Source organism: Melitaea cinxia, chromosome 24 (genome assembly GCF_905220565.1).
Source record: "Melitaea cinxia chromosome 24, ilMelCinx1.1, whole genome shotgun sequence".
In the NCBI taxonomy this organism is placed as follows: Eukaryota; Metazoa; Arthropoda; class Insecta; order Lepidoptera; family Nymphalidae; genus Melitaea; species Melitaea cinxia.
Genome location: NC_059417.1, coordinates 9,092,356 through 9,116,655, shown reverse-complemented (window position 1 = coordinate 9,116,655; position 24,300 = coordinate 9,092,356). Strand labels below are relative to the sequence as shown.

General features: G+C 33.8%; 1 protein-coding gene across 1 annotated transcript in view; it reads right to left on the bottom strand.

Moving 5' to 3' along the window:
• Positions 1-24,300, bottom strand: part of LOC123665605 (zinc transporter 2-like) — a 54,543-nt gene that overhangs the window by 5,933 nt on the left and 24,310 nt on the right. The window contains exons 2-3 of the mRNA XM_045599886.1: positions 9,943-10,071; positions 4,449-4,611 (exon numbers count right to left, since the gene is read on the bottom strand). Coding sequence (XP_045455842.1) covers positions 4,449-4,611; positions 9,943-10,071 — 292 coding nt within the window. The remainder of the gene's footprint in view (positions 1-4,448; positions 4,612-9,942; positions 10,072-24,300) is intronic.

The following is a 24,300-nucleotide window of genomic DNA, read 5'->3' as shown; positions in this document are numbered from 1 at the left end:
TTAGGTAAGACAAATAAAAAAATGCAGTCGAACTGGAAACGTCCTCTTTTTTTCAAGTCGGTTAGAACTTATCAAGTAAGCTTATCTATCCTATACAAAATACCAAACATTAAAATTGTATATTATTGTATTTAATGAAACCCAATTATTTAAAACTACATTTTGAATCCGGTGGTGGCTTCGATATTAATAATATTTATATTATTGTATCATGACGATGCCAAAGTGATTTAAGATACAATAAATAAATATAATATAAATATCTTATAACATACAGACACGGTCGTCTGTTCCTATGATAAGCAACTTAATGCTTGTGTTACAGGTAACATCCGACTGTTATAACTATTTTTTTTTAAATATACATAGAAATAATTCATATATAGATATATAAATACAAATATTACAACCAGACTCAGGTGCGAATCGCAACCAGCCGGAGAAACCCGCAACCCGCCGGGGAAACCCGCAACCCGCGGAACATAAAGCATATAAACTGCGCCAACGGGCGATACCATAGTAGATAATTTAATAGTGGTAAAATCGACTTGAACACAGTAAATTTTAACTAAATAATAATTGGAATCTGAATATTATTATTACAATTACATTTTTATACTGTAAAAACATTAAATAAAAATAAAAATAAATAAACATTAAATTAAAATAAAATAGACAAAATTAATTAACATAACTGCATAATTTAAATTTAGATTAGCGAATATCGTATATTACTCGTATTACAAAAAGTGCATAGTAATCAATGTTTTAACATAAATTATAATTTAGGATTCACTTTTTCTATATTATCTTACTAGCTGTGCCTGCGACTTCGTCCGCGTGGAATTTAACAAAAAAGTTATTGTTCATTTCGCAGTTATAAAATAAATAAGTTTCGGAAATAAAATTTGCCTTAGTTACTCCTTACTACATCAGCTATCTGCCAGGGAAAGTCCCGTTAAAATCGGTCCTGCCGTTTCAGAGATTGAGCCCGAACAAACAGACAGACAAAAATTGTGAAAATGTTATTTTCGTATATGTACCGTGTATACATCCATATGTATTTAGTAAAAGCGGTTATTTTAATATTACAAACAGACACTCCAATTTTATTTTTTTGTATAGATATATAGATTGACTACTTACTTAGTTTATATAATTTTATATTTGAAAATAATTTTATATTCCTTTAGAAAAACAATTGATAGACATGTAAAACCATCTAATTATAATATATTTATTATAGTTATTTTTTTTTTCGGGTACACTGTGAAAACTGCTGAATCGTATATAAATACAGTGTGTTTCGGAAAAGGTTTTAGTATATAAAATGTTGGTGATTTCTTATCGTGTAAAAAAAATATGGAACATTATAAAATTGAAAAGCCATTTTGTAACTAAACTACTCATTCTACGTATATGGCTTATAAATGGTATATTGGTATGGATGTACATGTGGTTTGATTAAATCCATCCTCTACAGTTTTTAACATACATACATACACAGTCATCATCGTCCTGCCCTTATCCCACTTATGTAGGGTCGGCACAACATGTTTTCCTCTTCCATTCCTCTCTATTATTCGTCACTTCAGCGCTTACTCCTTTCTTTCCCATATCCTCATTAACACAATCCATCCATCGCTTTTTCGGTCTGCCGATCGCTCTTCGTCCTTCGACATTCATCCCTAACATTCTTTTACCGACATAGCGGTCATCCCTCCTCATTACATGCCCATACCACGCTAACCTATTGCTCCTCATTTGCTCTATCACGGGTGCTACTTTCAAACTTCCCCTTATATACTCATTTCTAATCCGATCTTTCCTCGTCACACACATACACAGTCATCTGTTCCTAAGATGGGCAATTGAATCCCGTTTAAAATATTAACCAAATAAGTGTATAATAATCAAATTTAGTTACACATCAAATGATACCTGCTGATATCGTACTGATAAGACGATCTTGGCTAAATCTTTTAAGTAACTTTATTGTTATGTGTATATAGTTCGTGAGACTGTTCAGAGATATGCACACAATATTATAAGTATCTTAATACGTTTTAGATAAGATAAAATTGTCAAAAAAAGCTAGAAATTATAAAAACGTATCAAAACGTTCAAAATTTGAAAGGTTTGGCACTAGGTTTAAATTACCTTCCACAGGGTCTTTAAAAGGTTAGGTCCTAGGTTTAAATACACTGCTCAAATTTTGGACCTGCTCAGTTGGGGAAATAAGAACGTCAACCTTACATAAGATCACAGCTAAATAATACTGCTTTGAAGCAGTGTTGTATTTTTGAGTAAGGTGACCAGAGCTCCTCGTGAGGTTATGGTCAGCAATGCGCTTGCGATGCTTCTGGTGTTACTAGTGTCCTTAGCCTACGATAACCGGTAACCATCAAGTGGGCTTGTTAGCCACTCTTGAAGTATAAAAAGGTCCAAAAATGCCAATTTTTAAAACAATGTTTTAAGTGTGTTTTTATTAATATATACAATTTGTAACTGAATTGAATGGCTGATCCAACACTCTCTCATATACAGATTTCGACCTTCATCCATCAAAAACAGACTTCAGTTACATCGACCTGTAATACAACGTAGGTAGACGAAAAAATATTTAAATAAATACACATTTTTAAGGATAAGTCAAAAAGTACTCGTCAGATCTCAATCACATTCCTAAGGGACCGTGTGACAAGCACCACCTTTCTATTCAAAAAGAATCAACGAAACCGATCCACCCAGTAAAAATTTCTGAAGTAACATACATAAAAAAATAATGCCCAATTGAGAACCTCTTCTATTTTTTGAAGTCGGTTAAAAAGAATGCAATCAACAATTTATACTGAAAATCTACATGTAATATAGTTTCAGTACTATTTTAATCAAATAAAAATGAGCCAGCACCAATTTGTCTAAAACGTAAAACATAATTGTATTTAATCATTAACGCAGGTGGAACAGCGTGTATGATCTAGTCTAGTACAAAAGATAAATGAACACACGAAATGATAACATATCTACTGATATAAACAATATGAAAGAAATAATATCAAAATCTGTCATATCCTCAAAATTAATATTTTTTATTGTACTTATGAAATTGAAATCATGAATTCCAAAATGTCTGAAACTAAGAAGAAATGATTATTGAAATATTTGAAATATGGATTTGCGCAATCTTCTAACAAACGAATTATTACCTGTGTGTTTAATTTGCCAAAAAATTTATTTTCAAATGAAGCTCCAATAGCACTTGAATAAAATAAATGCTGATAAAAAGAACAAAGATTTATCATATTTTCAAGGACTTGAGAAGAAATATTTAAAACAGCCAACTCTATTAAACCTTTTTGCACCGTGACCTAGTGCGAGGGCGCTCAGGCCTTGTGTATGGTCTTGCATTTGTTGTTTAAAACTTTGTATGGTCTTTGTCTGAATTAATAATCCCGACCCTCAGTCACAACCTAGAGTAGCATTTGCAGATAAAGAGAGAGGCAGCGATTGCAGAGAGAGAGGGGGAGGGAGAGGGGGGTCTAATTTATAATTTGTGATTATTAATAGATAATAGATAGACATATAAAAAATTGAAATAATTAACTATTCGTTAAGGGGGTATTGTAATTTCGTTTTCTTGAAAAGGGGCGGTAGTCCTTAAAAGGTTGGGAACCGATTACCAAACTTAGCGTAAAAAAATAAAAGATAATTTTAAACATTTTCGTCATTACTTAAGTTAAGATTTATCTATAAGCTACAATAGTAGAATAAAACAGTTTACCACGATTAGTAATTATTTAATCTTAGTAAACTTGAGATAATAAAGTCTGATACTAAAAACTCTTTTACATAGCAATTTTTAGACGAGATTATATTATCATAAATTACGTCACTCTTTAGTAAACTAAACATATATAATGAGATAGTAACGAATAAATGAAATGGATAAACGTAACATAGTCGTATTTTTTTCCAACACATAATTATATTCATATTATTACACCAAGGACATGGAACGGAAGGTAGAATCATTGCCAACTACGCTAATTGCACCACCATTGATCATAATATACTTCGAAGTTACCCAAACAATACTGAGGTAGGGCACGCCCAGAAATATCTTACACAAATTTTGGATCAGCCTAACTAGGAAAGTGTCTTAACCTAAGGATACGCGCTTGCAATGCTCAATTAAAATCAGGCGGACCGAACACTTGTACTATAAAAATAAACGAGTTTGCTTTAGACCACACGACTGAAGTAAAACTTACGAAACGTAACTCTCTGTCTCTCTTTCTAGCTTCACTAACTTATATCTTCCTTTCAAACTTTTCTACTTCCGTTCGCCTCGCCCGATCACACTTTTCGTAACGCTCCCGTCCACATTCACCACATTACTCCCAAGTCAAGCGTGCGTCAAGAAGTTTAACTTCAAAAACACTCACCAGCTCTCCGATACCCATAAGACATGCTCGCTGTCGGTTCCCTCGACGCGCAGCGGAAAGCGAGTAGCGCCAGCGCGAAGCCTCCACAATCGCTCAACATGTGAGCGGCGTCGCTCATCACCGACAGACTGCCAGCCAGGTAACCGCCGACAAGCTCGCATATCTGAGAAAATGCATTAAAATTTATTTGATCATCATGTAAGTATATGTACAATGATATGATTATATCAATGACTAGCTAAGCCCGCGAGCACAGCTAGTAATAAATATTTTTTTATTATGTCACTAGGTCGGCAAACAAGCGTACGTAGCTTATAGACGCCTGCAACACCAGAAGCATCGCAAGCGCGTTACCGACCCAATCCCCCCAGAAGCTCTGGTCACCTTACTCACCAACAGGAACACAATACTGCTTGAAAACAGTATTATTTTGCTGTGATCTTCTGTAAGGTCGAGGTACTACCCCAGTCGGGCTGCTCCATATTTTGAGCAGGAAATTCCTGCTGTGCCCTACCTCAGTTAAATAATAATAAATAAATAATCAATCCTAAACAAATAAATACATATAATACTTTCATACATAACAAAATCGATTTTTCATAATTCTAAACACTTTTGTAAAACATATCATTGAAGTTATCCTATTAACAATCAATTTATTTCTTTTACAAAACTATAACTTACAAATAAAATAACATACACGTCGTATATTAAAATAATATATCGCTATTCATCGTCCGATGTTAAACGTTTATTCCAGTCATGTCTCGTACAAGTCGAGACAACAAAGACTAGGGCAATGTAACGATCGATGTAAGGAGATCATACTGAGGGATGATATTGACAACACACACAGGATATATAGACCATAATTCCTCCCCTCCCTTCCTTCCTTTTTCTTCAGAATATAAAATACTTATTATTAGGGGTAACTCAAACATTTTTGTTTAATCGAAAGGTGGTGCGTGTCATGTGGTACCATTTAAATTTAATTGTGATCTAACTAGCACTTTTTGAGTTATCTATACTAATATTATAAAGCTAAAGACTTTGTTTGTTTGTTTGTTTGAACGCGCTAATCTCAGAAACTGTTGGTCGGATTTGAAAAATTCTTTTAGTGTTAGATAGCCCATTTATCGAGGAAGGTTATAGGCTATATATCATCACGCTAAGACCAAAAAGAGCGGAGCACCAATGAAGAATGTTTCAAAATCGGAGTTTCTTTTTCCTTTTGAGAGCTTCCGCTGCGTGCGATGTGAAAACAGTTAAAGTTTCGTCAAAATCACGTATGACAGAATTAATTCTCTTTAAAATTTCTAAAAAAAAGTCCGCGACAGCATATCGCAATCTTTTAAGGTTGGCTCACTATAACCTTTTTTATACTAACCAAGTTTGTTCTAAAATAATGCATTATTTGCGACGATGTTTTTATAAACATGATATTAATCCTTATCTCAATAAAAACGTTATTCATCACAAGTATTTAATTCAAAACAAAATAGTCTTTTACATTATTCGATACCCATGAGTATCTCAGGAGATATCGCAGTTTTTAAATAACATCGCAGCAAAATAATGATCAAGTATTGCGCGCGCCTCTGTTCCACGCGGACGAAGTCGCGCGCAGAAGCTAGTATCTAATAATGCGTATTTACTTAAATATTTTTTCGTCGACCTACGTTGTGTTATACCGTATCACCGGATACACCCATTTTGACGATTTTTGTTTTGATCGAAAGCTGATGCTCGTCTTATCCTTGTTGTGATTTAGATCTGATGACTATTTTTTGAGTAATCATTTATAACGCGCATTTACTTGACTATTTTTTCGTCTACTTACGTTGTATTATATGTCGATGTAATTGCAGTCGGTTTTTTTTTCGTTTGCGAGCAAACACATAGTTATTTACCATCGAATTCTACTATATTCAGGGGTAATTCCTTTCGCATATATTAATCTTAAGGTTGAAGTTTATAAATTGAGGAGAAGTAGGTCCTTTTGGCCTATTCTACCTTACACTGTCAAAGTCTATTTGTATCGTCATCCGTCAAATAACGTTATCCACAACTGGTTTTAAAGGCCCTTAACGTATTAAATATTAGTTATTTACTTATAGAAAGAGAGAAAAAATAAAAGCTGTATGATGAGCCCTGAGAAGCACAACAAAAACAATGTACATTTTAACAATGCATTTTATTCTACAATAGTATCAGAATATACGACTGGACTTGGAGCAACGATCATAGCACTGGTTTGTGGCTGTTGCGCTGGTGGTTGCGGGTTCGATGCCCGCACATAGCAAACATTTGAATTGGCCATACAGTTGTTTGCCGTGGTCTCGGTGTTTGGCAGTCCTTGTGGGTCTTCCCACCATGCCTCGTGCATCATGTAATCCTGATAGCGATCGTTACTCATATTAGGGAATATATCCGCCAAACCGGAATAGAGAAGCGTGGTAGATTAAGCTCTGATCCTACTCCTACATGGGGAAAGAGGCCTATACCCAGCAGTGGAATATTACAGGCTGAAGCGAACGATCCGAAAATATACTATAGCATCAATTTGATAATTTTATTATATTGTAGCAAAAGGAATAACCATACAATTTACACTATTCAAAATGTCTGTAAAATTTAATTAGGGTTAGACGCTCGACCGCACCGCAAGAATCTCGTCTGTCATCTCCATTATCTTGACATAGACGAAAATTATATAATTAAATATACGTCAAATTGACAAAACTAAAAGCCGTTGAACGTTGAATATAATTGAATTTAAATTGCGAAATCATCCGTGCCATTTTGGCACTACTGGATACAATTATTTCGAATGAGTGAATAATTTAATTTTATGTACAAATTTATTGAATTTAATTTCAATGCGTTTTTCATTTAAACTATTTTTTAGTTTAAGCGCTAAACATATAATGTAGGTATATACTTTTATTGTATTGAAAAATAATTATTTATATTTATTGTAATTATATTATTGTAGATCGAACCAAAGTTCATTCTTTAACATGAGGCGTTAGTTTTAATAGGATTGATCGATCCAGCTTGTAACATCTAACATCTGGACATAGGCCTCTTTCATCACATAGAAAGAGTATTGTAAGAATATTCTACAATTTTTCAACATTTTCCAAATGACGATAATATATTTAATCTTAACCACTAAAACACAATTTACATATATTTTTTCAAATATTCACTGCGCAGTTTCTTGCCGATTCTTCTCTGCAGAATCTACATTCAAATAAGCCTCAAGAGCACATTCGAATCGTCATTTTACATATTATAATTGTGTTTGCAGACAAACGAAAAAAAAACGACTTCAATTACATCGACAAGTAATACAACGTAGATCGACGAAAAAATAGTCAAGTAACTACACGTTATCAAAGATTAGGTACTCAAAAAGTAGTTATCAGATCTCGATAAAATTTATATGTGACCACATGATAAACATAAGCTTTCGATTAAATTAAAAATTATCAAAATCGGTACACCCAGTAAAAAGTTATTGCGGATTTTCGAGAGTTTCCCTCGATTTCTCTGAGATCCCATCATTAGATCCTGGTTGCCTTATCATGGTACCAAACTGGGGATATCCCCTTTCCAACAAAAAAAGAATTATCAAAATTGGTTCATCCAGTAGAAAGTTATGCGGTATAATACAACGTAGGTCGACGAAAAAAGTGTCAAGTAAAAACGCATTATTAGATATAACTCGAAAAGTAGTTGTTAGATCTCAAATAAATTTAAATGGGACCAATTGACAGTCACCACCTTTCGATTAAAAAAAAATGTCGAAATCGGTCTACCCTGTGAAAAGTTCTGATGTAACATACATAAAAAAAATACAGTCGAATTGAGAACCTCCTCCTTTTTTGGAAGTCGGTTAAAAACTTTAAAAAATGACTATCCCTACTAATATTATAAATGTGAATGTAAGTTTGTTTGTTACGCTTTCACGCGAAAACTAATCAACCGATCATATCATGAAACTTTGTACACATATTTTTGGAGGTATTAGAAGTAACATAGGATAGAACTTTTTATGAAAAAAAACATCTATTTTTTTCGAAAAATAAAAAAATTGTTTGTCAAAAAATCTCAAAATCTAACTACTTCAACACCATCTAGCAGTCCAGTAATGAAGTTCCAACCCTGAGTACTGTAATACCGTTGCACTGTATTATCGACGGTCACGTCAATATCTAATCCAATTGACAATATAGTTTCAGCTGTTTGGGATTTTTCTATATTTATTGTTATTTTTTTCTGTCCTTATATATATAACATTATATTATATTATAAATTATAAATGTGAATATAAGTTTGTATGCTACGCTTTCACGCGAAAACTAATTAACCGATCATCATGAAACTTTGTACACATACCTATTCTTGGAGGTATTAGAAGTAACATAGGATACATTTTATTTAAAAAAAATCAATGCGAGCGAAGCCGCGGGTAAGTGCTTATTTTTATAAAATCTTTGGTAACTACACTTTTGAAAATAATAATCACTATTAAAATTTTTATTGGTAAATAAAATTTGAATGATTCGATTCGATTCGTTGATTCGAAAATGCTTTTTTTATCTTATTTAAAGTTAGTTTTCATTTTTATCTTAAGCCAGTTTATTACATTAGGGTAGGAATTAGGTTAAATTTTCCTATTACACAAAGGGCGAAAAATAAACTGTCACCTTTGATTATTAAATTTTCAACTCGATTAAGTGTAAAAATATTCAAATGGAGGAAGTTTCTCCTATAAACAAGCTGTCAAAAGACATTACAAGTTATGAGGGCGCTTATATTATCTTTAATCTCTTCGGAAAATATAAACAAAATTACAAAAACCGATTCAGACATTTTCAAATTGAATTTATTGAACCACTAACGAGTATTTACGTATTTTTATTTACATTATGTAACAAAAAAAAGTTTTTTTTTTAATCATTGCGTTATAACATCTGTATTTACTTTATGTGGAAGTGGTATTTTGTTTATAGTGGATTTTAGTGAGCTAAAATTTTAAATAAGAAATTATACACGTACAGGGAGAGGTAATATATTAAGCCACATAATAATACCAACTACATATTTTTTTTCTAAGCTATATACAAATTGGAAAAATTCACAAAACGTAATGACTATTTCAAGTATGTATACCACCAACGCGTTTGCGATTCGCAATAACGTCTGTCGGATGATGTGTTGTCGCAAAAACGCACTAATTTCGGTAACTACTGGATCAAATTGAACAAATATTTTTGCGTTGGATAATCTATTTTCGAAGAAAGGCATAGCTAGTATAATAATAACACTCAGGACTCAGAATGGGAATCGAGTCCACAACCCCTGGAACACAAAGTAGGGTCACTGCTAACTACCCCATTGGGCCAGCCCAATTGGGCCATTACCCGGAGGACCCCCAGGAACCCGATTGGGCTGGTCGATAATTTTAGATTTTCTCCCGACTCACCATGAAAACAGCGCATAGTATTAGTGCACAGAGCAGCTGGGGTACAGCACTGGGGGGTTCAGGTCTCGTCCAGTGACAGTGCTCGTCTGTCTCGCTTGGTGGCGCCACCGGGACTTCTGTGTAACTCTCCTGCGAAAAATAACAAATACATAAGCATATGAAACAACACCCGCTCAGGTGTCGAGGTGCGTGGAGACGAGTAAACACCAACGGTTTGCGGATTCGATTCCCGCTCGGGACGGATATTTGTATTTCTTCAAATATTTGTTTCCGGTTCCGATTTTTGTCTTTGTAGATCTCCCCACCGTGCCCCGGAGAGCACGTTTAGCTGTCAGTCTCGATTGTTATCATAAATATCTGATAGTGATCGTTACTCATAGCGCTAACCAGCATCGGGACAGCGTTATGGATTGAGCTCCAATCGTTCTACAGGGAGGAAGAGGCTTATGCCCAGCAGTGGGATATTACAGGCTGAATCGTGAAGCATATGAAGCGTAAAAAACGCTTATTAAATACATAATCACTGAATCTATAAATATGACTTATGTAGATAATAATTGTGTTTGCTCGCAAACGAAAAAAAAACCGACTTCAATTACATCGCAGAGTAATACAACGTAGATCGACGAAAAAATAGTAATACTTTCTTCGTATTCCATATAACGCGACATTATAAAATTGTAGAATTATATAATGTTCTACTGTTATTTCTAACATTTTGTTAGCGATTGTAGGCAGAAATTTCATAAAAGGCCCGTCGTCGATTCGCGCGAAGCGCTGACATCGCTTATTACGGCGGGTTTTTTAGTTGAAGCGGATTTATATTGAATTACGGTTTATGTCTTTTTTATTAAAAAATATGTAATGTTCATGTTTTCACACAGCTCCGATGCACGACTGGAGTTTACCCCTTCAGATCAACTGTCTAAATAGGCACAAAAAGGCTTACTAGTCTAAGAAATATATTAATACTATATCAAATTGTAAATAAATGAATCCAGTAACGCCATCTATCGGAACCTAATTGCGTTATTAGAAAACGTCTGAACGCCATCTCTAACAAGGTCATTCGTTCAGTAGATTTTACTGTTCAATTTTTTCATTCCGGGGCCTTAAATGAAAATCGATTCTTAAGGAGAAAACTCCAAAAACAGTCAAGTAAATACGCCATATCAGATATAGCTCAAAAAGTTCGAGTCAAATCTCAATTATATTTAAATGGGACCACATGACAAGCACCACCTATCGATTAAAAAAAGAATCATCGATATCGGTCCACCTAGTAAAATAGTAATGAGGTTAATATAACGTTGGTCGACGTAAATTTAGCCAAGTAAATACCCAGTATTAGCGATAACTCAAAAATTAAAAGTTCAAATATATTTATAACGAATAAACTGCTACTCTCTACTCTAGTGGAATATTGTAATTTGATCGATAGTGAACGAAGTAATTTCATAACATTTTGATAGATGGCGTTGTGGCAAAGTATTGAACATGACCACAGTCGTCTTAACATCGTCATGTAAATACGTGTCATCAAAGATTACTCAAAAATTGCTCATTATATCTCAATCATATTTAAAACGGACGACATGACAAGTATTAGCTTTTGATTTATACAAAAAAGATCAAAATCAGTGCACCCAGTAAAAAAATATAACGTATAATACTACGTAGGGTGACGAAAAAACCGTCAAGTAAATACGCAATATTAGATATAACTCACAAATTACGAATCAAATCTCAATTAAATTTGAATGGGACCACGTGACGAATAGTAGCTTTTAATTTATATAAGAAACGTCAAAATCGGTGCACCCAGTAAAAAGTTATGAGGTATAATACAACGTAAGGTGACGAAAATAATGTCAAGTAAATACGCGTTATCAAAGATTAATCAAAAAGTAGTTATCAGATCTCGATAAAATTTATATGTGACCACATGATAAACATCAGCTTTCGATTAAAGTAAAAATTATCAAAATCGATACACCCAGTAAAAAGTTATTGCGGATTTTCAAGAGTTTCTCTCGATTTCTCTGGGATCCCATCATCAGATCCTGGTTTCCTTATCATGGTACCAAACTAGGGATATCCCCTTTCCAACAAAAAAAGAATTATCAAAATCGGTATACCCAGTAGAAAGTTATGTGGTATAATACAACGTAGGTCGTCGAAAAAAGCGTCAAGTAAAAACGCATTATTAGATATAATTCGAAAAGTAGTTGTTAGATCTCAAATAAATTTAAATGGGACCAATCGGCACACACCACCTTTCGATTAAAACAAAATTTGTCGAAATCGGTCTACCTGGTCAAAAGTTCTGATGTAACATACATAAAAAAAAAAAAAAAAAATACAGTCGAATTGAGAACCTCCTCCTTTTTTGGAAGTCGGTTAAAAACACACAATCAAAGTTGTGATGCGTAAATATTCTTAAGGTTTATTTCGGAAATTTCTCAATTTTATGTCAAATTTCCTTACTTTTTTTTTTTTATGTATGTTACATCAGAACTTTTGACCAGGTAGACCGATTTCGACAAATTTTGTTTTAATTGAAAGGTGGTGTGTGCCGATTGGTCCCATTTAAATTTATTTGAGATCTAACAACTACTTTTCGAATTATATCTAATAATGCGTTTTTACTTGACGCTTTTTTCGACGACCTACGTTGTATTATACCACATAACTTTCTACTGGGTATACCGATTTTGATAATTCTTTTTTTGTTGGAAAGGGGATATCCCTAGTTTGGTACCATGATAAGGAAACCAGGATCTGATGATGGGATCCCAGAGAAATCGAGAGAAACTCTTGAAAATCCGCAATAACTTTTTACTGGGTGTATCGATTTTGATAATTTTTACTTTAATCGAAAGCTGATGTTTATCATGTGGTCACATATAAATTTTATCGAGATCTGATAACTACTTTTTGATTAATCTTTGATAACGCGTATTTACTTGACATTATTTTCGTCACCTTGCGTTGTATTATACCTCATAACATTTTACTGGGTGCACCGATTTTGACGTTTCTTATATAAATTAAAAGCTACTATACGTCACGTGGTCCCATTCAAATTTAATTGAGATTTGATTAGTAATTTGTGAGTTATATCTAATATTGCGTATTTACTTGACGGTTTTTTCGTCACCCTACGTTGTATTATACGTTATATCTTTTTACTGGGTACACTGATTTTGATCTTTTTTGTATAAATCAAAAGCTAATACTTGTCATGTCGTCCGTTTTAAATATGATTGAGATATAATGAGCAATTTTTGAGTAATCTTTGATGACACGTATTTACATGACGATATTAAGACGACTGTGGTCATGTTCAATACTTTGCCACAACGCCATCTATCAAAATGTTATGAAATTACTTCGTTCACTATCGATCAAATTACAATATTCCACTAGAGTAGAGAGTAGCAGTTTATTCGTTATAAATATATTTGAGCTTTTAAATTTTGAGTTATCGCTAATACTGGGTATTTACTTGGCTATTTTACGTGGACCAACGTTATATTAACCTCATTACTATTTTACTGGGTGGACCGATATCGATGATTCTTTTTTTAATCGATAGGTGGTGCTTGTCATGTGGTCCCATTTAAATATAATTGAGATTTGACTCGAACTTTTTGAGCTATATCTGATATGGCGTATTTACTTGACTGTTTTTGGAGTTTTCTCCTTAAGAATCGATTTTCATTTAAGGCCCCGGAATGAAAAAATTGAACAGTAAAATCTACTGAACGAATGACCTTGTTAGAGATGGCGTTCAGACGTTTTCTAATAACGCAATTAGGTTCCGATAGATGGCGTTACTGGATTCATTTATTTACAATTTGATATAGTAATAATATATTTCTTAGACTAGTAAGCCTTTTTGTGCCTATTTAGACAGTTGATCTGAAGGGGTAAACTCCAGTCGTGCATCGGAGCTGTGTGAAAACATGAACATTACATATTTTTAATAAAAAAGACATAAACCGTAATTCAATATAAATCCGCTTCAACTAAAAAACCCGCCGTAATAAGCGATGTCAGCGCTTCGCGCGAATCGACGACGGGCCTTTTATGAAATTTCTGCCTACAATCGCTAACAAAATGTTAGAAATAACAGTAGAACATTATATAATTCTACAATTTTATAATGTCGCGTTATATGGAATACGAAGAAAGTATTACTATTTTTTCGTCGATCTACGTTGTATTACTCTGCGATGTAATTGAAGTCGGTTTTTTTTTCGTTTGCGAGCAAACACAATTACCTATATGTCATAAGAAACTAGCTGACTCGGCAAACGTTGTCTTGCCGCTAAACGCTATTTAAAAATAGGGGTTGGTGGTAGAAGTTTTCATAATATTAGTATAGATTACACTTAAACCTTTAAACATTTACTAACAGAGTACAGATTAGCAACTCTATAGAGTTATGACTGACGCAAGAGCGACCATTAAAAAAAACAGCTAGAAAAAAAAAGTTAAACTGACCTAAAACGGTACGCAATTCATCTTTCGGCTCAGTGAAGCGATAATAATTCGCTAGCTGAATACATCGAATATTCAGAACGGAATCGACGTGGCTCTTGATACGTAAATGGATACAACCGAGTAGCATTGAATAAAACCTCTTTCTAAGACTACATCCTCATCATCATCCTCTCTACATATAAAAAATTCACTCAAATGGAAGCAGTAGTTTAGGAACAATGGGTTTTTTTTTAATCTTTTATTTAATGGGAGTTTAGGAACAATAGGTATAGGTAAAAAACTGAATTTAAGCCAGTGCTTATAACCGGCCGTTTTTTTATGCAGTTTTAATTGGGATGTTGTTTGTGGTTGTGTTTATAATCTATCCGTTTTTTAGAAAATAGTCACTCATTATTTTCAATTAACCACGCGGCTTGGCCAATTAGATTAGATAGAGAAAATAAATCAGACTTGATTCAGCCTGTAACATCCCATTGCTAGGGGTAGGCCTCTTTCTTCATGTAGGAGAAGGATCCGAGCTTAATCCAAATTAGAATGCCGTATTGACCATTTGAAGTATACTCTTCAGACAGGCGTTCTAATTTACTATGACTTATTTGTTCAAGGGGAGCGACTTAAATGACTGAGATCGAACGCTTCACATTCAAGGCCCCCAATAGAATTATCTCCTGTGTCGGGGGTTCGGAAACAGACACAATACACAAGCACAAACGGTAGGATAAACATCTATGGCCAATACCTATGTATCGTGAGCGGTTAACGAGCCCGCGACCGCCAGCGCAACAGCCAGTGCTGTGACCGTTGCGCGAACGTGTCGTCAAATAAACAATTAATAATTTTTTGGTATTTTTGATGTAATCTATAAATTGGATGGTTTCACACTATCTTTAATCTCATTGACTCATGTAAGTTTGCTTTGTTTTGAGGCGCATCTACGCCACGTACTTGTTTTGTGTTATTTATTAGTCGTTGGAAACTGTTCTGGTGATGATTTTCCAAATATGTGCTAATTTGTAAAAATTATTGTATACTGTTTGTTTCCACTGAAAATAAATAAATAAATCGACAACAATGGCTCCCACACACACATTCAACATATAATATAGAGTTTATATGAACTTTATGTTCAGACTAATTTGACATAACGGTTTCAATCGCAATAGAATTCATTCAAATTAACATATTCGCCATGGTAATGTTTATGGTTGCCGTTTTATAGTGATGTTTATGACTCATAGCGCGAAGTTTTTTATACAAGTTCATAACGTTAATAAACATTTTAATTAACAATACAAAAATACAATCATTCTTGGTGAAGCGAAATCCGTAACGCTTACGGTTAATGGTTCAAGTTCCAGTTGGTGCGAAATTATACAAAAAAACTGATTTTTATTTGGATTTCGTTCTTGCGGGTCTCGTGCCTCGAAGAGATCGTAAAACGATCTAACTATGTTGTCATCACGGTACAGAAATAATTTACCAACCCGCAGTATGCGAGCTGTGCCTGCGACTTCGTCCGTGTTTTGGATAATTACATGTTCAACGTGATTCCTTAAATTGGCATAACTTTTTTATTTATGAACCGATTGAAAGGAAACAAACACTAAACGTTAAGTGAAGCTTACTTTCATATATTAGTGAAAATCACATCTAAATCAGATTAGCCGTTTCTGAGATTACCGTGCACAAACACACAGACAAATAGACAAAAATTCTAACAATCATTGTTTTGAGTGCTATTTGCGTTGATAAAGGTCCCAATAATATTTATTCTCATATATCTTCCATGTATAGACAGCGATCCGTTACATTTTTATTATATGTATTGATAAAAGGGTAGATACATAGTAAATACTAATAGTAAAATGTTAAATGTAGCGGAAGCCTGAAGACAAAAATATCATAAATTTTCTACAACGGACAACAATAGGAGCACAACAATATTGCGAGCTTTAACTTTTCTTGAGTTTCCTTTTGTGTTTGACTTGCTCTATATACTAGTCGAACATTTTTCCTGTACAAAGTTATATGCAGCTCAGAAAATTACTTGCAAATTAATACAAGTGTAGGAACTACGCAGAAATGGCCATAAGTATCTCCTCATGTTAGGATAATCAAAACCAGTTATTTAAGGAAACAACACTGAGTATCATTATATACACACATATATATTCTAGTACATAATGTATTGACGACGCGTTGGCGAAGCAATTACAGCACTGGCTGTTGCGCTTGAGAACGTGGATTCAATCTTCGCTCATGACAAATATTTGTATTGACTAATACAGATGTTAGTCGTGATCTGGACGTTTTTGCTTGTGTATTTCCGGACACTTGACACAGGAGAAAATCCTACTAGGGCCGTAGATGAAGCTTTTTGTAATGCTTATAGTAGTATATTCAATATTTGAATAGACAACAACAAATATGAATTTATCATTTTAAACACATAAAAACTATTAAGATACGAATATCGAGAGTACAGATAATTAAAATTTTGAATACGACATTTCAATAACTAAATAATTTGTTATTGCATTTGTTTAAAAAAAAAATTGTAATTTTGTAAAGTGATAATTACTATACTTATTTAGTCAGAATTATTCGCACTGGTATTTCTAGTATTTTTTAATGTACCTACCAATAACCATTATACGAAGCCGCAAGTGAAAGCCTAATTAAAAAATAAAACCGTAGTACTTTTGTGCGCGAATATACCCATGCGCAAACGCACCCCCTCCAGTTTCTTTCAGCGTTCTTTTTACATGACGCGAACTATACCAACGAATTCCTCAACGGTTTTTTATTTTATCTGAATACACTAAAGTACACACTGCCGAAAGGCAACTCAAACCTTCAACTACACAAAAACCTCCTCAGAATTATGACACAAACGCTATGCAAATGTTTGATGAAAAATATTTTGATGAATAATATCAAAATATAAAAGAAGACAAACAAAAACAATACAAATCGTTTCCATGATGACATTGATTCACAGTTTAGAAGGCCACAATTCTTAACCTTGGCGTACATTGTCTTTTTAATGCACTAGCGTCGCGACGGCAACGTTTATTTATTATACGTATTTATATTATATATCCACCAACCCGCAATGGAGCAGCGTGGTGGATTAAGCTCTGATCCTTCTCCTACGTAGGGAATAAAGCCTATGCCCAGCAATAGGATATTACAGGGTGAAGCATAGCGCGTAGCGTATTTATATTATTTTTAACCGACTTCCAAAAAAGGAGGAGGTTCTCAATTCGACTTTTGACCGTGTGGACCGATTTCGACATTTTTTTTTAATCGAAAGGTGTTGTGTGTCAATTGGTCCCATTTAAATTTATTTGAGATCTAACAACTACTTTTCGAGTTATAGCTAATAATGCGTTTTTACTTGACGCTTTTTTCGTCGACCTACGTTGTATTATACCGCATAACTTTCTACTGGATGTACCGATTTTGATAATTCTTTTTTTGTTGGAAAGGAGATATCTCTAGTTTAGTACCATGATAAGAAAACCAGGATCTGATGATGGGATCCTAGAGAAATCGAGGGAAACTCTTGAAAATCCGCAATAACTTTTTACTGGGTGTACCGATTTTGATAATTCTTTTTTTAATATGTACGATTTTATTTTTGTGTTTACCCACACATTAGGGATTCTAAACATTTTTTGAATATCATATCAAAAATTGACGGCTCCAGCGGGATTCGAACCCGCGTCTCCGACTGACCGTGTCGGCGCTCTAGCCAATTAAGCTATGGAACGATGTACCCGCCAGAGCGAAATTCTTGATATGATGATTTTTATTTTCGGTTTAAGCGAACCGTGGCGCCGTCTATAGTGAGTTCTTTTACAGAGACCCGTAACTATTCAAAGTTTCATATTACAATGAAAATCTTTTGACAGGAGACGACACCATGCTATTCTTAATATGTACGATTTTATTTTTGTGTTTACCCACACATTAGGGATTCTAAACATTTTTTGAATATCATATCAAAAATTTTATTCTTTTTTTGTTGGAAAGAAGATATCCCTAGTTTGGTACTATGATAAGGAAACCAGGACCTGATGATGGAATCCCAGAGAAATCGAGGGAAACTCTTGAAAATCCGCAATAACTTTTTACTGGGTGTACCGATTTTAATAATTTTTAATTTAATCGAAAGCTGATATTTGTCATGTGGTCACATATAAATTTTATTGAGATGTGATAACTACTTTTTGAGTAATCTTTGATAACGCGTAGTTACTTGACTATTTTTTCGTCGATCTACGTTGTATTTATTACTCGTCGATGTAATTGAAGTCGGTTTTTTTTCGTTTGTGAGCAAACACAATTATTTATTATAAATTCTTAAGTTACTTGATATCCTTCGTCCACATATATTTTTAACCGACTTTAAAAAGAGAGGAAGTTTTCAAATCGAGTGTATTATTATGTGTATTATTGTCTCATAAGTCTCTGCAGTTTTTTTTTTCGTTTAACAGTATACAATTAGTATTAATAAAAACAGTAATAAATCTATTTAGATGAAGGAATGAAAGAAACTTTGAAACAGTCGATTTCCTTTGCTTGACTTCACTCTTAAGTGATATTGCTTCCATTACTGACAATTCAAACATCAACATTACAAAATGCAACTGGAATTAAAGTTCTGCGGAGAAATGAGATCCCAGAGTTGTACTGACATTTATTGCAATTAGATCAGAAGAATGTCCATCAACGACCGAGAGCTTTCCCCCAGGATCAGATATCAACTACACGGGTCAGCGAAAATTCCAGAAGCCGACAGTTTATTGAGATAATTCTCGTATAGGTAAGATCCTTTATGCCGTCATTTGAGGCATCGATTTTAGTACGAGATGAGCAACCCGGTTTTAGCTGCAATTAAAACTTTAATACTAACTAAAATAATGTTAAGAATAATAAATAAATATAAAAATTCTTGTCATGAGCGGGGATCAAATCCGCGACCACAATCACAACAGCCAGTGTTGTGACCGCTGTGCCAACGCGTTGTCAAAAATAGCAAAAGAAAGTTATAAGAACAAAATGTAGATGCAGATCATGCAAACTGTATTTAAGTTTATTTTGTCGTTAAGTATACCCTAGAAATTAAACACAAATTGGTTTATTTCAGTGATATTCGAAAGTAAATCTAATATACATTAAAATAAAATTCATTATTAAAAAGATAAATACGAATAAGACAATATTTATTTTGAGTGATTTACAAAAACAAACGTTGCATATCCGCCTGCGTCTACAATAGCTAATGTACATATAGCCTTTTAATTTTGACATAATTATATAGTAAGTTTCAGATTATCTTTAAGAAACAAAATACATTATATAAACAATATTATACAGACAAAGATTTTTTTGTTTAGTCACTTATCGAAGGATCAAATGTTGATGATTTAATTGCACGCCTCCAAGGAAATTTTGTTTTATTCTCACAAAATTAAAAGTACGTAAAGCGCTTACTCTTGACCCTCTATATTTTTATTACAATGCATTAGTATTCTATAAAATACACAATTATATACAAAATACACACAAAATAACATAGAATTTTATTGAATATGAAGGCTGAAAAATTCTTCATTTTTTTTATTTGTCTTTGAACTAGTAACCCAATAATTAAATATACGAAAACTAAGTTATAAATTATATTTTTACTAGTGGTAAACTGAATAATAAAATGAATAATAAATTATCTAATAAATACAACTTAGAGGCATGTATTTTTGGATTTTCCAAATTATTTAATATTATATTTGTTACAATAGTTTTAAACCACTGATAAAATAAAATTAAGGAAATCTTGACTAGAATTTAAATTTTGCTCTAAGAATACCTTATATCTTACCCGTATACATACACGGTACACACACGGTCGTCTGTTCTAATGGTAAGCAACTTAATCCTTGTGTTATAATATATAGGTAACAGCCGACTGTTACAACTAATTTTTTGTTGTTGATAAATATACATAGAAATAATACATAATATTATACAAATACAAATATCACACTCAAGACTGCTAAGTGTACTACAGTCTTAGTCGTCCGTAAGGGAGGTAGCGAGTCATTCCCAATACAAGTGTCTCTGACTACTTACTGGGAAGACTCGGTGATGATTTGTACTAAAGATTAAAGAAATAAATGATTTAAAAAAAATTAAGATTCAGGCGGGAATCGAACCCATAACACGCGGAGCGGAAAGCATAGCCTGCACTACAAACTGCGCCAACGGGCTAGTCAAAAGAAGAAGAAGAAATTACAATTGCTATAGCAGCGATCTTTTGTATTAGAGAATTACTTTTATCTGCCAATTATTAATAAACAAGAACATCAACAAATATTATAAATTGAAAACTTAAATATTTGAAAAATCCTCATGAAGACAAAATTAAATATCGCGACATCTGATACAATTATGGATCAAAATTTATAAAGTTATAATAAAAGATGAAAATGTTCAAACTCATTTCAAGTTGAAGATATTCAATCTTTGACAGAGATAAAAGTTTATAAATTCGAGTCGATTCATAACGTTTGTCTTTAAAATGAGAAAGTGAAATGTGCATTTAGATCTACGTAAAACTTGAACTAATTTACTTTATTTGTACTAATGTCGCCTTATTTTCAAAGTAGATTATTCGGAGACGCAATCAGTGTATTGACGTGGCTCAAGCAACCGGGAGCAAAAAAGAATAGATGGCGCTAAGCCAGCAACTATACATGATTATCCACATACCCTAAGGATGGCGTTCGGAAAGTAATATTCTTTTTTTTTTAATAAATAGAAACAATCAATGACAATAGATATATAGAGCATTTATTAATTTAATACCGTCTTCGGTGCGACAAAACCAGCCCTGCGGTCACCAACCCGCCTGCCCAGCGTGGTGACTATGGGCAAAACACATGGCATTTTTGGCATGAACTTGTGGAGGCTGAAATGATGACGATAATGAAATGATTAATCGCACGCGTTCGTCTGTTCCTAAAGTAAGCAACTTAATGCTTGTGTTATAGGTAACAGCCGACTGGTATAGCTCCATATTTTTATTTTCGATAAATAAACTTATAAATAATATAAATAAATATATATATTACACCCAGACTCGGGGGTGGGAATCGAACCCACGACCCTCGGAGCAGAAAGCAGGGTCACTTTAAACTGCGCCAACAGGCTAGTTAAATAAATATATAAACATATATTACTACAATTGTTTACAAGAGCCATATTAAATTTTTATCTATAGTCTCAGCCAAAATTAATCAATATTCGTTGTTTACTAGAATAATTAGCTGAAATATGTTTAATCACGAACTGTTTACTAGCTGAGAACCATGAATAAATATCACTTCAATATAGTTATTATAAATTAGGTGCGATAAACGCATAAATATGGGACAGTTATAAAAACATTAAAACATCTGAAGAAGCGATTTTTATCGAACTACACAGGAGGAAACATCTTGCTTAAAATTTGGAGCGGCCTGATTGGAAAGCGCCTCAACCTTACAGAAGATCACAGCTAAATAACACTCTTTTACTTCTCTTTAACTGAGGTAGGGCACAGCAGGAATTTCCTGCTCAAAATATGGAGCAGCCCGACTGGGGTAGTACCTCGACCTTACAGAAGACCACAGCTAAATAATACTGTTTTCAAACAGTATTGTGTTCCTGTTGGTGAGTAAGGTGACCAGAGCTCCTGGGGGATTGGGTCGGCAACGCGCTCGCGATGCTTCTGGTGTTGCAGGTGTCTATAAGCTACGGTAATCGCCATCAGGTGAGCCGTACGCTTGTTTGCCGACCTAGTGACATAAAAAAAAAACTCTCAAGTAGTGTTGTATTCCTGTAATGAGTAAAGTAAGGTAGCCATAGCTCTTGGGCAGGATCAGGAATAGATCGGCGACGTGCTAGCAATGCTCCTCGTGGCTGGCGTCCATAAGCTACGGTAAGCGCTAACCATCAAGTAGGCCGTACGCTTGCTTGGCACCTTTGTTATAAAAAGTCGAATTTCAAAGAGAAAAGAAATAGCATCGACAGTAACATTTTTACAGACAATGTCTCACAAGAAACAGCGTGTCGTGTGTGAAGACGATTATCTCGACGGCAGATCTCAGGACGATCATTAAAAATGGCGAATTTGCGCACAAACTTCCGACACTTTACCCTAGTAGGCATTTATTTTCAAGAAAATTTTCTTTTGTGGCATATGATTTAAGAAAAGTAAAAAAAAAACCTTACATATTATGACAGACAATTTCTGTCCAGAAACAAACTGTCTAGACCGTGAGAGGATTTTCTCAACGGTACATGGACGTCCATTACAAACAAATTGCGAATTTCCTTACAAACCTCTTTTCCTTTGTGGGCAATGAATAAAAAAAAAATATTTCTTATGGCACGTTTTAAGAAAAATTAAACCCTTGTCGCAGATATTAAGGTCTGAGAAAGGATCGAGTGTGGGCGCGTGACAGCGACGACGTGACACCAAATCATTTATCCCGCTAAGCAGACAACCCGAATAAATCCCAAATTCTATATCCTATAAATCAAGTATGTACGAATTATTAGGGATAAAAGAGACACAAAAACAAATAAAAAAAAAATAATCATCAACATCGGTACACCAGTATAAAGGTTACAAAGAGGTAGCAAACATAACAAAAAAATACAATAGAAATAAAAAAACTTCTCCTTCTTCTGATGTCGTTTAAAATGATTTCGTCAAGAATTAATTACTTAAAACTGGTCGTTTCTACAGTTTTTCTTCGCTAAAATTCGATACTTAATAAGGAAATGATTAAATTTTTTGGAGAATAACTATTTTCCTAGCAGAAGAACAATTACTGGTCGTTACAGTTCAATACATATTAGTAATACTTATTCGGTTTTTTAAAATTACAGGTTTCCTAGGTAAATACAGTTCAGTTCAGTGGTACCGTTCATTTGAATTGCCTTACAATAGTGCCAAATCAGCACACACGTTTTTGCCAATATCAAGTAAAATGAAGAAGACATGAAGGAGAGTGGTTGGTGCCGTTAAGATTAAAAACTTAATAAAACTTTTCTAACGTTTACGCAAATTTCACTCATTATAATGAAACAATTTTTTGCTCCTCCCCCAGTACTCCCGTGACCTTGGTTACTGCAAAGTATCCGAAACGTCGGGCATCTAAAAAACCTAATAAGCCACGATAAAAGTCGAAAAGTTTTTTTATTATAATTAATAAAACTAACGACAGTCATACTTATACAAGTATTGATTATGACAATTCTTAAGAGTAACGATCCGCACAACAACAAAATGTAAAAAAAAAACCCTTATCCTTTTCATTGAGAAAACACAAAGGAGATTGATCAGTGCGGTCGAGATTACAACCGTAATAAAATTTTCAGGACCGACAACTCAATAATCCCTATACTTTAGAATACGTTAGTATTGATTACGACAGACTTACGGCTAATGATACGAATCAAGAAAAAAGGGTAAAAAAGAAATCCTTGTCACAGATAAAAGGAAAGCCGATCGAGGGTCGCCGGCCGAAGCTCTACGTGTGATTGATAAGAATTCACTTATCACGGTAAACAGAACCTTCAACGGTCCACTGGCTCCCTCAACCTCATTACTTTGCGATTCTTGGACGTTTCTTGTTACTAGTTTACTGTATCTATCGTTGTGTAAGTTTGAGATGAAATATTTGAACGATGTAATACGTTTCAGTTTTGGTATAAATACAAATTATATGTTTTAGGATCGGAAATACGCGGTTAAAACAGCGAAGCGCAGCTAGTTATGATATAACATAATTT